Below are 14,033 nucleotides of genomic sequence, written 5' to 3' on the forward strand. Positions count from 1 at the left end.
AGACAGAACTGCCACGAGAACGGCTGCCAGGGATTATTTGTCCCGGCAGATAAACTATTCCCGGCAGTTTTTCTGCCCTGGCACATGTATTTGCCGGCAGTTAATATTCTCTCCGCAGATTGGTCAAGGCACGGGAGACTACAAATACCGGCAGTGGAACTGCCTGCAGAAGCTTGTTTGCCTGGCAATTAATATGCCATCACGTTAGTTTCACTAGCAAAGGGAAACATATCTCCCAGTTTAGCATCCATTCGCTATGTTCAAGCAATCAGGACGTATCATGCAATTTATATATACATCTCAATTGAAGTTACATAAAGGCCTCGTCATAAGTATTGAACTTCACTCAATAATCATAGCAATCATATACAAAGACGTTGTGCCACAAAAGAAGTGCTTATATTTGTTTTTAGATGTGCCACACAACCAAGCCGAAGTTGTGCCAAAAAAGGAGAAACACATTTATTTCTTGATGCACCACACAACCAACATGAGCATACATTGACTTAACAACCACCAAAATGAGCAGAGCAAGTCTCCAGGTTCAACAAACAAGGCATATTCCATTGTCACTACACTGACTTAATTGTAGGCGTTCATAATCTTCATCAACCTGTAGATCTCCCAAACCTCCATCAACTTGTCAATCTTTGAGAAACCTGCACCAAATCAAAAACTCAAAATGGATCTCTTGCTTCAGATTTTCAATTAACACATTAAAGATTTTGACATGCTGCAGTTTAACTGATCCGCATAAATAAAACTCTTCTGAATGTGCAGCACTTCATCATCGCAGCAAGCAATATTACATAATTAGATCAAGCAGGGAATTATTTGAACTACGCATACAAAAACTTCCCAAAAGGAGTATATACTGCTTGGTTCGAATGCAAAGTTACAAATTACTCCGTACTAGTGAAAACTATGATTAGGGATATGGAATTGATTTGTAAATGGAGTATATACTGCTCAGATTTGTGTCTAGTGTTCACAGAAAGATATTATTATCTTTGGGTAATATACATTGATTGGATGCCAAGTTACAACATACTAGTATAAAGCTTATTTATTCTTACGAGTGACATAGGATTTAAATGATAGAGAACTATCCTACAAAGAAATTGCTATAGGATTTGAATGGGATGGAATTTAATTTGGATCAGTGGCCGAGCTACAACAAAATAGTTGGGCGGGCCAGCTTAAAGAAAAACACAGGAAAAAAACTCAAAATTTGAATCATGGTAGTACTAAGGCATTAGTCAACACTTAGTTATTTTGGAAACACATCATCTCAGGCTTGCTGGTCTGCTGTTCTCATAGACTGAGCTGCAGTGGGTTGTGCATTCGGTCTTTGAGCAACAGCTAGGCTCTCGTGCATTCAGGCAGGCTGACAAGAATAGAAGTATCTCATCCAGTGGCGAGTCTAGTAGGGGGGCTTCAACACGCTCTAGACTACCCTCCAAAAATATTAAAAAAATTAGTACTCACGTCGCAGCTCAGCAACCCAATATCTTATTCTCTGCCGAACAGCACCAACACTCCAACAGCCCACACGCAAGTAGCACACAGGATATCGAGTATGGACATAGCGAGATGACGGACCCTCACGCTCCACGGCTCAAGACAAGTATATCAATATTTGTTTGCTGTAAAAAAGAATATCAATATTTGTCTGTTTAAGTAGGAAAATATGAAATATATAATCAAATTTTCTATTTTTTAAAAACTTCAGAACAACTATAGTAAATACTACATGTTTCCAATAGTAATCTGGCTAATTTTGAGCTTATTTGAAGAAAAAGGATTAAGTAATAATGGCTATATTTTGCTAACTAATTCATATTTTGGTGAAAATTTTGATTTTTTAAATCTATCAAATACTACATGTTTCTAGTAGTAATCTAAGAAAGTTTCAGCTTGTTTGGAGCGAAAGGACTGGAAATAATGACTATTTAGCTAGATAGATATAAATTTCCGTTCAAAATTTGATATTTTCAGAAAACCATAAGATGACAGTAATAAGACATATATTTTCAGTAGCATTCTGGCAAATATTAGCTTATTTGGATAAAAAAAATTAGGAGATAATGCCCTTTTCTCTTTAATTAAAATGATGCTTAGTTTCTCGTTGTTAAGTTTGAGCCCACCCTTCATTGTCTTCCTGGATTCGCCACTGATCTCATCTATGCTGCTCACGGAGTATCACTATTTATTTAGGACCTAAGATGAGTTACTTTAACAGTAGGATTTTCTACATTGCTCTACAAATAAGCAACAAGATGATGTGCAAACTTAACATCAACATGCACCTAATATGTGCATGACAAAGTGAACTGCAAAAGGCATGAATTAATATGCATGACAAAGTGAACTCTGCAAAGCATGAATTAATGTGCATGACAAAGTGAGATGTGCAAAGCATGTAACAAGATGAAGTTTTATGATAGATGCAATGCAATTGTACAATAGATGCAGTAACCAAAGAGATCACCTTCTTTCTTTTATTTTGTCGCTGACTGGCTCGTCCTCCAAAATCTTCTTTTAGATTTGAGAATGTAAAGGACCCAAATCGTTCAAAATCATCACTATTCCTTGCTTTAAGTATAGCTAGCCTCTCTTGCTCTTGTGCTTCAGCATTGTCTTCTTCTATTCCTTTTCCATTCTTTTTCCTGAAACGAGAATTCGTGGCACATTAGGATTGACACGTTAGGTGTCATGCAGATAAGCATGTAACTGAAAACTGGAAAGAAAGGCACAAACTTTAGTTGCTGAATATCATCATCTATATTATAAAAACATAGCACTTGTTTTTTCCGTCGGATTTTGCAGAACACAAACAGAGAAGCTACTACCAAAATTAGCATAAAAAACTAGTATGGTCGCCTTGCAGATCTTGCCCAACCTCCAACACCTTCAAGATTGTGTCAAACCTTTCAAGACCTAAGTTATAATGCCGAGCTGAAATTTGAGGTTAGTCTAAAACATGAATTCTAAGTTGGTACAAAGCAGAGCAACATCACTCTGACATAGTACTGCCACTTACCACATGACTATCATTACGACAGGAAAAATAGAATATTCGAAATAAAACAGAGAAATTTGAACATCACAGCAAGATGGAGGACAATTAACTTCAAGGTCATGTTTAGCTAGAATGCAGACATCCAACAAAAAACCATAAAGGACCTGTTTGGACTGGTTTTAATTTCTTCTTGCACCAGTCTACAAGACCCTATACTTGCTCTAGGTACCAGTCTACCAGTAAGTATAGTTGTCAGTTTTTACTTTTCACTAATGTCACTTTATTGAGCCAAGTCATGAAAGTGGGTGATATCTTGTATTATCTTTCTTGCGCACACAGCTGCTACACAGAAATACCATTTACTAGTCAAACATATTTAAAAGGAGATCATTGCTTCATGTTTTTAGTAAATTGAATATGAACCTTCCATAAATGTAATTCTACATCCTCGTGGAGATGATTCAAAGCATATTTCTCTTCCCAATATACAACAAGAGCTTAGTAAGAGGTAGATTTTTATATGCTACACCCGTTCCTAAATATAAGACGTTTTGGCAGTCTAATTTAGACTTCCAAAACATCTTATATTTAGAAACAAAGGGAGTATATCCTGGTGCATTGAGCACTTGCAGCTAAGAAAGAAGAGGATGCAGCTTGACATGGCATGTAGATTAGGGACATAAAATCATAGGAGAGGAGAAAGAGCAGCATTAGCAGCAATATATCATAGCAAACACAGGCAGCGGAGGGAGCACGGGAGGAGCAACTTGTACCTTGCAGAACTGTACAGTCTGGCGGCTTGCGGAAGCGGCGGAGAGAGCATCGATGGAGGTGACCTTCCAGCATCTTGGGGAGGCAGCAGAGACACTTCCAGCAGACTGGAACAGGGTAAGAAACTGCTGCATTGTTCTAGTTTTATCAGACTTCACAGAAGTTTGCAACACTTATGTTCATAGAATAAATAAACATCCACATACAGAAACAAAAATGTACTATGTGAACAAAGGGACTTCGGACCCCAGACAACTCACATGAAACATCTAGTAATTCATGAATATGGTCTGATGATCAAGATAAAATTCAAGCAATACTTTTTTTCCCCAGGAATAGAACCGCTATTCTAAACCAATAAGACGATACCTGCTACCTAAACAATGTATAGAAGATTTGCATAAATCGGATCTTATCATTAGATTGAAAATAGTTACGAGATCAAGATAATTCATTGAATGAAGAGAGCCCCATCAATTAGGTGGACAAGAATAAGGGCTTACAAGCTAGCATAGGCCATCGTCAACCTGGTTGTTGACGGGGAGCCATCACACCAAGGTAGACCGTTGAATCAGTCGAGCTTGCACCCTTAGTGAAGAAGGCTTGAAGCCACCGTGAGCGGCGGGTTGGGAACAAGGCTTGAAGCCCCCCTACCCCCGTATATAAATGAGCCATAACAGTGTGCCTCTAGGGCCAGTTGGGAACAAGGCTTGAAGCCACCGTGAGCGGCGGGTACTCCTCCAAATCTCCGTCCAGAAGCGGAGCTGCAAGGCGGGGGCGCAACGGATAAAGGCGGCCATGGCAAGGAGGGAGGGGGAGATGCGAATCCACGTCGTCTCAGCCGGTGCTTGTGGAGAAGAGGTGGATCCGCGCCATCCCATCCGCCGCTGGTGGAGGAGAGCCAGATCCGTTGTCACAGGCGGCTCCAAGCAGGAGAGGGGAAGGAATGGTGGGAGGAGCCACATCCGTGCTCACAGGCTTTGGAAGGAGGGTGGAAGCCGTTTCCTCTAGCGACCAACCGGAGGACGACCAGGAGGGCCGGCGGTGTCAAACCCTAGCCCGCCAAGGTGGTCGGGAAGGAAGCCGGGTGCGGTAGAGGTCAGGGACGGCGAAGGGTGAGGCTAGGGTCGGGGACGGTGGAGGGTTATCGACTGCCGCTGAGGTCAGGAGCGGCGAAGGTTGGTCGGCAGCGGATGGGATCAGGGGTGGAAGGCTGCCTGATTTGGGGGTGCGACTTGGGGGAATAGAAGAGGTGAGGGTGAGGTGCGGCGGCTATTTCTTTCTTGGGTGTGTCTAGAACACATCTAGATGTGCTCTAATTATTGCACATCTAAATGAGTGAATTAAGCACAAAGAAAAAAAGAAAAAAAATACTCACACGAATCTCAACGTAAGATCAATGATATATGACTTAGATGTGCAATACTTATGGCACATCTAGATGTACTTTAGCAAAACTGTTCTTTTATCTTTTGGCTGAAATGTCTCGGCATACACAGTACCCGCAAATAACAAGTCGGGGTTCAGTTCTCCCGGCAGATAAGGTGACCTAAAATGTGGACATCGTTGCCGGCAGTTTATATGCCTGCGTTGCTCAACTTCTGCCGGCAGTTCACCCGCCCTTAAGTATTACTGCCGACAGTAATGAGATTCCTGGCAGATAGTTTGTCGCTCACCTGGTATTTCTCCCGGCAGTTGATTGCCCCAATTAAGTGATGTGATGTAGTGAGGAAAGGGGGCCCGGCCCCCTCCCAATTTGGATTGGACTTGGGGGGCGCGCCCCCACCTCTTGTCCGCCTCCTCTCTCTCCCACTAAAGCCTATGTAGGCCCATATAGCCCCCGGGGGGTTCCGGTAACCCCCAGGTACTCCGATATATGCCCGAGCTCATCCGAAACCTTTCCGGTGTCCAAACATAACCTTCCAATATATCAATCTTCATGCCTCGACCATTCCGAGACTCCTTGTCATGTCCGTGATCACATCCGGGACTCCGAACTACCTTCGGTACATCAAAACACATAAACTCATAATACCGATCGTCACCGAATGTTAAGCGTGCGGACCCTACGAGTTCGAGAACTATGTAGACATGATCGAGACTCATCTATGGTCAATAACCAATAGCGCAACCTGGATGCTCATATTGGTTCCTACATATTCTATAAAGATCTTTATCGATCAAATCGCATAACAACATATGTTGTTCCCTTTGTCATCGGTATGTTACTTGCTCGAGATTCGATCGTCGGTATCTCAATACCTAGTTCAGTCTCGTTACTAGCAAGTCTCTTTACTCGTTCTGTAATGCAACATCCCGTAACTAACTCATTAGTAAGATTTCTTGCAAGGCTTATAGTGATGTGCATTACCGAGAGGGCCCAGAGATACCTCTCCAACAATCGGAGTGACAAATCCTAATCTCGATCTATGCCAACTCAACGAACACCATCGGAGACACCTGTAGAGCATCTTTGTAGTCACACAGTTATGTTGTGATGTTTGATAGCACACTAAGTGTTTCTCCGGTGTTCGGGAGTTGCATAATCTCATAGTCATAGGTACATGTATAAGTTATGGAGAAAGCAATAGCAGTAAACTAAACGATCATCATGCTAAGCTAACGGATGGGTCAAGTCAATCACATCATTCTCTAATGATGTGATCCCGTTCATCAAATGACAACTCTTTGTCCATGGCTAGGAAACTTAACCATCTTTGATTAACGAGCTAGTCAAGTAGAGGCATACTAGTGACACTCATTTTGTCTATGTATTCACCATGTACTAAGTTTCCGGTTAATACAATTCTAGCATGAATAATAAACATTTATAATGATATAAGGAAATATAAATAACAACTTTATTATTGCCTCTAGGGCATATTTCCTTCAATAAGACCTCCCCCACGACGCCATACACGACGCACGGGAAAACCAGAAACTGACCCAAGCACAGGTTAATGAATAAGCAAAGGAAATATCAAAGAGAGAAGGATATCAGCTTAAGGCCCCTGCCTATGTAACTGGTAGGACCTACCCCAATGATGCCCAGCAGCACGTTTGGGCCAGGCCCGGGGCTCCTGTCGATGCAACAAACCCTCGTGTATGTTGACCAGACTTTGCAGAGGCACGACGACAAAGATTCAAGCTTCACAAAGCATACAAGTCAAGACCAAGTCAAGTGAGGAGCTCTTTGAGAGCTCTAAGGGCGGATCAAGAAGACCAAGAAAAACCAGAAGAACAAGATTTGACTAAGGGAGAAGCCTCCCTTGCCGGGCAGGCGAGCCTGGTCAGGTCGAGGCCTCCCCCGAAGGTGAAACCAATACACCCCGGCAAGCCTACCGGGGCCAGCGACGGTTCACTCCCCCGTCAAGACTCCACTGCTCCACCACACCGCAACGCAAGTCTACCATCGGTGCGGTGTCGAGCCCCCAGATGGTTAAGTGGCAGCCCTTTAGCACGTGGTAGCCACTTAGCAGGAAGATTACCTCAACATGACACCCGTCTAGAGACGTGTCAAGCAAACAGAGAGGCAGATGACTAAGCGGCGCGGCAAGGCTCGCCGAGCTACGTCCACGACGTGACATATAGCGGTGCATTTAATGCGATTTGTCCTGTCTGCCAGAGTTAGGTATGATAGCACTGTTAGCTATCTAATCGCTGGATAATGACCACTTTTCCATTGTGGTAACCCCTTGGCCTATGAAAGGAGGGCCATGGAAACCTTAGAAAGGATTCGGACCCTTGTGTACTCATACGCGCGCAGCTGCTCTCCCGAGGCAACCTTGTCGGGCTTGAGCGTCATGCCGCGACCACGGTCCATCCATCAATCCCACCAAAGCAGGAGTAGGGTTTTACGCCTCACAGCGGCCCGAACCTGGGTAAAAACGATCGTGTCATCCTTGACGTGTTGTGCCATGGCCTCTGCTCTTTGTGCTACGTGATCGCCCCCTGCTGAACCAGAAAGGGGCCGATGGCCCCATAGGTGATCGTGTTCCGCCACGACAAACAACGATCGAAAAGGCAAGGCCTCCTGCCTGGGAGCCTCTCAACTGCTCCCGGTCGTCAGCAGTCTCCACGTGGTAGTAGGATCTATCGGAGTAGTAGTAATCACTGATGGTGGCGTCTGGCTCTTGGAATCCGTCGTCTGATCGCAACAATTGGGTATAGGGGAAAATAAGTAGCAAAGCAACCGTGAGTACTCATCCAAAGTACTCGCAAGACTCACATCAGAACTATACTAAGTATGCATCGGTGTCAAAGGAATGGGGCTATATCTTTGGAATGAACTGCAGAATGCCAGAAGAGAGGGGAAAGCCTAGCCTATCGAAGACTAGCATCTTGAAGCATCTTGCAACATTAGAAGAGTGCAGATTAGCATATTATAGTAGTAAGTATGTTGTAACAACGCCTAGAGATAACTTCCTCGACTCCTTGCGAGAAAGGAATCTCGCAGCCACACATTCATTTCATGCCTTAGCATCCAGTTCTAGTTGTTTCGATCGGGATACAACTCCGAGCGTCCGTTACCATGAACATGACTATTCGAATAGATAATACTTCCCTGTAGGGGTGCACAAACTTACCCAACACACTCGATCAACTCCGGCCGGACACACTATCAGGTCATGACCGACATCGATCGATCAACACACCGCAGTCCTACCTAGGCTCAATAGAGAGTCCAGCACGTCGGTCTACATCCTAAGCGCACAGGGGTCTTGGGCCCATCGCCCTTTGCACTCTTGCATGTTGCCTGGACGGCCAGGATAGGTCATAGCAACCTCCTTATACAAGGCAGGTGCTTACGCGGGCCACCCGGGCGCATGCCTCTCCATCGCTGACGTCCGAAGAGTTTTCGGCTGATACATACGACGCGGAATGCCCATACTTATTCCTGCATGGTGGTCAGTGCGAAAAGTGTAGGGTTTCGTAGTAATTTCAAAAAAATTCCTACGCACACGCAAGATCATGTGATGCATAGCAACGAGGGGGAGAGTGTTGTCTACGTACCCAACACAGACCGACTGCGGAAGCGATGACACGACGTAGAGGAAGTAGTCGTACGTCTTCACGATCCAACCGATCAAGCGCCGAAACTACGGCACCTCCGAGTTCGAGCACACGTTCAGCTCGATGACGATCCCCGGACTCCGATCCAGCAAAGTGTCGGGGAAGAGTTCCGTCAGCACGACGGCGTGGTGACGATCTTGATGAACTACAGCAGCAGGGCTTCGCCTAAACTCCGCTACAGTATTATCGAGGAATATGGTGGCAGGGGGCACCGCACACGGCTAAGGAATAGATCACATGGATCAACTTGTGTGTTTCTGGGGTGCCTCTGCCTCAGTATATAAAGGAGCCAAGGGGGAGGGGGGGCGCCGGCCAGGGAGAGGGCGCAGGAGGAGTCCTACTCCTTCCGGGAGTAGGACTCCCCCCCCCCCCAATCCTATTCCAACTAGGATTCCCAAGGGGGAAAGAGGGAGAGGGGTGGCCGGCCACCTCTCCTAGTCCTAATAGGTGCGCAGCCCCCTTGGGCTGCCCCTTTCTCCTTTCCACTAAGGCCCATGAAGGCCCATATGGCTCCCGGGGGGTTCCGGTAACCTCCCGGTAACCCGGTAAAATCCCGATTTCACCCGGAACACTTCCGATGTCCAAACATAGGCTTCCAATATATCAATCTTCACGTCTCGACCATTTAGAGACTCCTCGTCATGTCCGTTATCACATCCGGGACTCCGAACAACCTTCGGTACATCAAAATGCATAAACTCATAATGTAACTGTCATCGTAACCTTAAGCGTGCGGACCCTACGGGTTCGAGAACAATGTAGACATGACCGAGACATGTCTCCGGTCAATAACCAATAGCGGGACCTGGATGCCCATATTGGCTCCTACATATTCTACGAAGATTTTTATCAGTCAGACCGCATAACAACATACGTTGTTCCCTTTGTCATCGGTATGTTACTTGCCCGAGATTCGATCGTCGGTATCCAATACCTAGTTCAATCTCGTTACCGGCAAGTCTCTTTACTCGTTCCGTAATACATCATCTCACAACTAATCATATTAGTTGTAATGCTTGCAAGGCTTATGTGATGTGTATTACCGAGAGGGCCCAGAGATACCTCTCCGACAATCGGAGTGACAAATCCTAATCTCGAAATACGCCAACCCAACATCTACCTTTGGAGACACCTGTAATGCTCCTTTATAATCACCCAGTTACGTTGTGACATTTGGTAGCACCCAAAGTGTTCCTCCGGTAAATGGGAGTTGCATAATCTCATAGTCATAGGAACATGTATAAGTCATGAAGAAAGCTATAGCAACATACTAAACGATCGGGTGCTCAGCTAATGGAATGGGTCATGTCAATCAGATCATTCAACTAATGATGTGACCTCGTTAATCAAATAACAACTCTTTGTCCATGGTTAGGAAACATAACCATCTTTGATTAACGAGCTAGTCAAGTAGAGGCATACTAGTGACACTCTGTTTGTCTATGTATTCACACATGTATTATGTTTCCGGTTAATACAATTCTAGCATGAATAATAAACATTTATCATGATTATAAGGAAATAAATAATAACTTTATTATTGCCTCTAGGGCATATTTCCTTCAGTCTCCCACTTGCACTAGAGTCAATAATCTAGATTACACTATAATGATTCTAACACCCATTGAGCCTTGGTGCTGATCATGTTTTGCTCGTGGAAGAGGCTTAGTCAACGGGTCTGCAACATTCAGATCCGTATGTATCTTGCAAATCTCTATGTCTCCCACCTGGACTAGATCCCGGATGGAGTTGAAGCGTGTCTTGATGTGTTTGGTCCTTTTGTGAAATATGGATTCCTTTGCTAAGGCAATTGCACCAGTATTGTCACAAAAGATTTTCATTGGACCCGATGCATTAGGTATGACACCTAGATCGGATATGAACTCCTTCATCCAGACTCCTTCGTTCGCTGCTTCCGAAGCAGCTATGTACTCCGCTTCACATGTAGATCCCGCTACGACGCTTTGTTTAGAACTGCACCAACTGACAGCTCCACCGTTTAATGTAAACACGTATCCGGTTTGCGATTTAGAATCGTCCGGATCAGTGTCAAAGCTTGCATCAACATAACCTTTTACGGTGAGCTCTTTGTCACCTCCATATACGAGAAACATATCCTTAGTCCTTTTCAGGTATTTCAGGATGTTCTTGACCGCTGTCCAGTGATCCACTCCTGGATTACTTTGGTACCTCCCTGCTAAACTTATAGCAAGGCACACATCAGGTCTGGTACACAACATTGCATACATGATAGATCCTATGGCTGATGCATAGGGAACATCTTTCATATTCTCTCTACCTTCTGCAGTGGTCGGGCATTCAGTCTTACTCAACTTTACACCTTGTAACACAGGCAAGAACCCTTTCTTTGCTTGATCCATTTTGAACTTCTTCAAAATTTTGTCAAGGTATGTGCTTTGTGAAAGTCCAATTAAGCGTCTTGATCTATCTCTATAGATCTTAATGCCTAATATGTAAGCAGCTTCACCGAGGTCTTTCATTGAAAAACTTTTATTCAAGTATCCCTTTATGCTATCCAGAAATTCTATATCATTTCCAATCAGCAATATGTCATCCACATATAATATCAGAAATGCTACAGAGCTCCCACTCACTTTCTTGTAAATACAGGCTTCTCCGAAAGTCTGTATAAAACCAAATGCTTTGATCACACTATCAAAATGTTTATTCCAACTCCGAGAGGCTTGCACCAGTCCATAAATGGATCGCTGGAGCTTGCACACTTTGTTAGTTCCCTTTGGATCGACAAAACCTTCCGGTTGCATCATATACAACTCTTCTTCCAGAAATCCATTCAGGAATGCAGTTTTGACATCCATCTGCCAAATTTCATAATCATAAAATGCGGCAATCGCTAACATGATTCGGACGGACTTAAGCATCGCTACGGGTGAGAAGGTCTCATCGTAGTCAATCCCTTGAACTTGCCGAAAACCTTTTGTGACAAGTCGAGCTTTGTAGACAGTAACATTACCATCAGCGTCAGTCTTCTTCTTAAAGATCCATTTATTTTCAATTGCTTGCCGATCATCGGGCAAGTCAACCAAAGTCCATACTTTGTTCTCATACATGGATCCCATCTCAGATTTCATAGCTTCAAGCCACTTTACGGAATCTGGGCTCACCATCGCTTCTTCATAGTTCGTAGGTTCATCATGATCTAGTAGCATGACTTGCAAAACAGGATTGACGTACCACTCTGGTGCGGATCTTACTCTGGTTGATCTACGAGGTTCAGCAGTATCTTGATCTGAAGTTTCATGATCATTATCATTGGCTTCCTCACTAACTGGTGTAGGTGTCACTGAAACAGTTTTCTGTGATGTACTACTTTCCAGTAAGGGAGCAGGTACAGTTACCTCATCAAGTTCTACTTTCCTCCCACTCACTTCTTTCGAGAGAAACTCCTTCTCTAGAAAGGATCCATTCTTGGCAACGAATGTCTTGCCTTCGGATCAATGATAGAAGGTGTACCCAACAGTTTCCTTTGGGTATCCTATGAAGACGCATTTCTCCGATTTGGGTTCGAGCTTATCAGGTTGAAGCTTTTTCACATAAGCATCGCAGCCCCAAACTTTAAGAAACGACAACTTTGGTTTCTTGCCAAACCACAGTTCATAAGGCGTCGTCTCAACGGATTTTGATGGTGCCCTATTTAACATGAATGCGGCCGTCTCTAGAGCATAACCCCAAAACGATAGTGGTAAATCAGTAAGAGACATCATAGATCGCACCATATCTAGTAAAGTACGATTACGACGTTCGGACACACCATTACGCTGTGGTGTTCCAGGTGGCGTGAGTTGCGAAACTATTCCACAATTTTTCAAATGTACACCAAACTCGTAACTCAAATATTCTCCTCCACGATCAGATCGTAGAAACTTTATTTTCTTGTTACGATGATTTTCAACTTCACTCTGAAATTCTTTGAACTTCTCAAATGTTTCAGACTTATGTTTCATTAAGTAGATATACCCATATCTGCTTAAATCATCTGTGAAGGTGAGAAAATAACGATATCCGTCACGAGCCTCAATATTCATCGGACCACATACATCGGTATGTATGATTTCCAACAAATCTGTTGCTCTCTCCATAGTACCGGAGAACGGTGTTTTAGTCATCTTGCCCATGAGGCACGGTTCGCAAGTACCAAGTGATTCATAATCAAGTGGTTCCAAAAGTCCATCAGTATGGAGTTTCTTCATGCGCTTTATACCGATATGACCTAAACGACAGTGCCACAAATAAGTTGCACTTTCATTATCAACTCTGCATCTTTTGGCTTCAACATTATGAATATGTGTATTACTACTATCGAGATTCAATAAGAATAGACCACTCTTCAAGGGTGCATGACCATAAAAGATATTACTCATATAAATAGAACAACCATTATTCTCTAATTTAAATGAATAACCGTCTCGCATTAAACAAGATCCAGATATAATGTTTATGCTCAACGCTGGCACCAAATAACAATTATTCAGGTCTAATATTAATCCCGAAGGTAGATGTAGAGGTAGCGTGCCGACCGCGATCACATCGACTTTGGAACCATTTCCCACGCGCATCGTCACCTCGTCCTTTGCCAGTGCCCGCTTATTCCGTAGTCCCTGTTTCGAGTTGCAAATATTAGCAACAGAACCAGTATCAAATACCCAGGTGCTACTGCGAGCTCTAGTAAGGTACACATCAATAACATGTATATCACATATACCTTTGTTCACCTTGCCATCCTTCTTATCCGCCAAATACTTGGGGCAGTTCCGCTTCCAGTGACCAGTCTGCTTGCAGTAGAAGCACTCAGTTTCAGGCTTAGGTCCAGACTTGGGTTTCTTCTCCTGAGCAGCAACTTGCTTGCCGTTCTTCTTGAAGTTCCCCTTCTTCTTCCCTTTGCCCTTTTTCTTGAAACTAGTGGTTTTGTTAACCATCAACACTTGATGCTCCTTTTTGATTTCTACCTCCGCAGCTTTCAGCATTGCGAAGAGCTCGGGAATAGACTTGTTCATCCCTTGCATATTATAGTTCATCACGAAGCTCTTGTAGCTTGGTGGCAGTGATTGGAGAATTCTGTCAATGACGCAATCATCCGGAAGATTAACTCCCAATTGAATCAAGTGATTATTATACCCAGACATTT

The 14,033-nt window shown here is 43.8% G+C and overlaps 1 protein-coding gene across 4 annotated transcripts; it reads right to left on the bottom strand.

The window, feature by feature from the left end:
• Positions 1-304: 304 nt before the first annotated feature.
• On the bottom strand, positions 305-5,044 carry LOC123127374 (uncharacterized). 4 transcript variants are annotated; one of them, XM_044547026.1, is made up of 4 exons: positions 4,297-5,044; positions 3,796-3,918; positions 2,492-2,669; positions 305-659 (listed from the first exon to the last, which is right to left on the bottom strand). In XM_044547026.1, exons 1-4 carry the CDS (start codon positions 4,311-4,313, stop codon positions 636-638), a joined length of 342 nt encoding a protein of 113 aa, XP_044402961.1. In that variant the 5' UTR covers positions 4,314-5,044; the 3' UTR covers positions 305-635. The 4 variants fall into 4 exon arrangements, with proteins under 4 accessions (XP_044402961.1, XP_044402959.1, XP_044402960.1 ...); XM_044547024.1 differs by having other exon boundaries at positions 305-1,646; XM_044547025.1 differs by having other exon boundaries at positions 3,796-3,921; positions 4,297-5,043.
• Between the last annotated feature and the right edge of the window lie 8,989 nt (positions 5,045-14,033).

The sequence above is a fragment of the Triticum aestivum genome, chromosome 6A (assembly GCF_018294505.1).
Source record: "Triticum aestivum cultivar Chinese Spring chromosome 6A, IWGSC CS RefSeq v2.1, whole genome shotgun sequence".
NCBI classification, from domain to species: Eukaryota; Viridiplantae; Streptophyta; class Magnoliopsida; order Poales; family Poaceae; genus Triticum; species Triticum aestivum.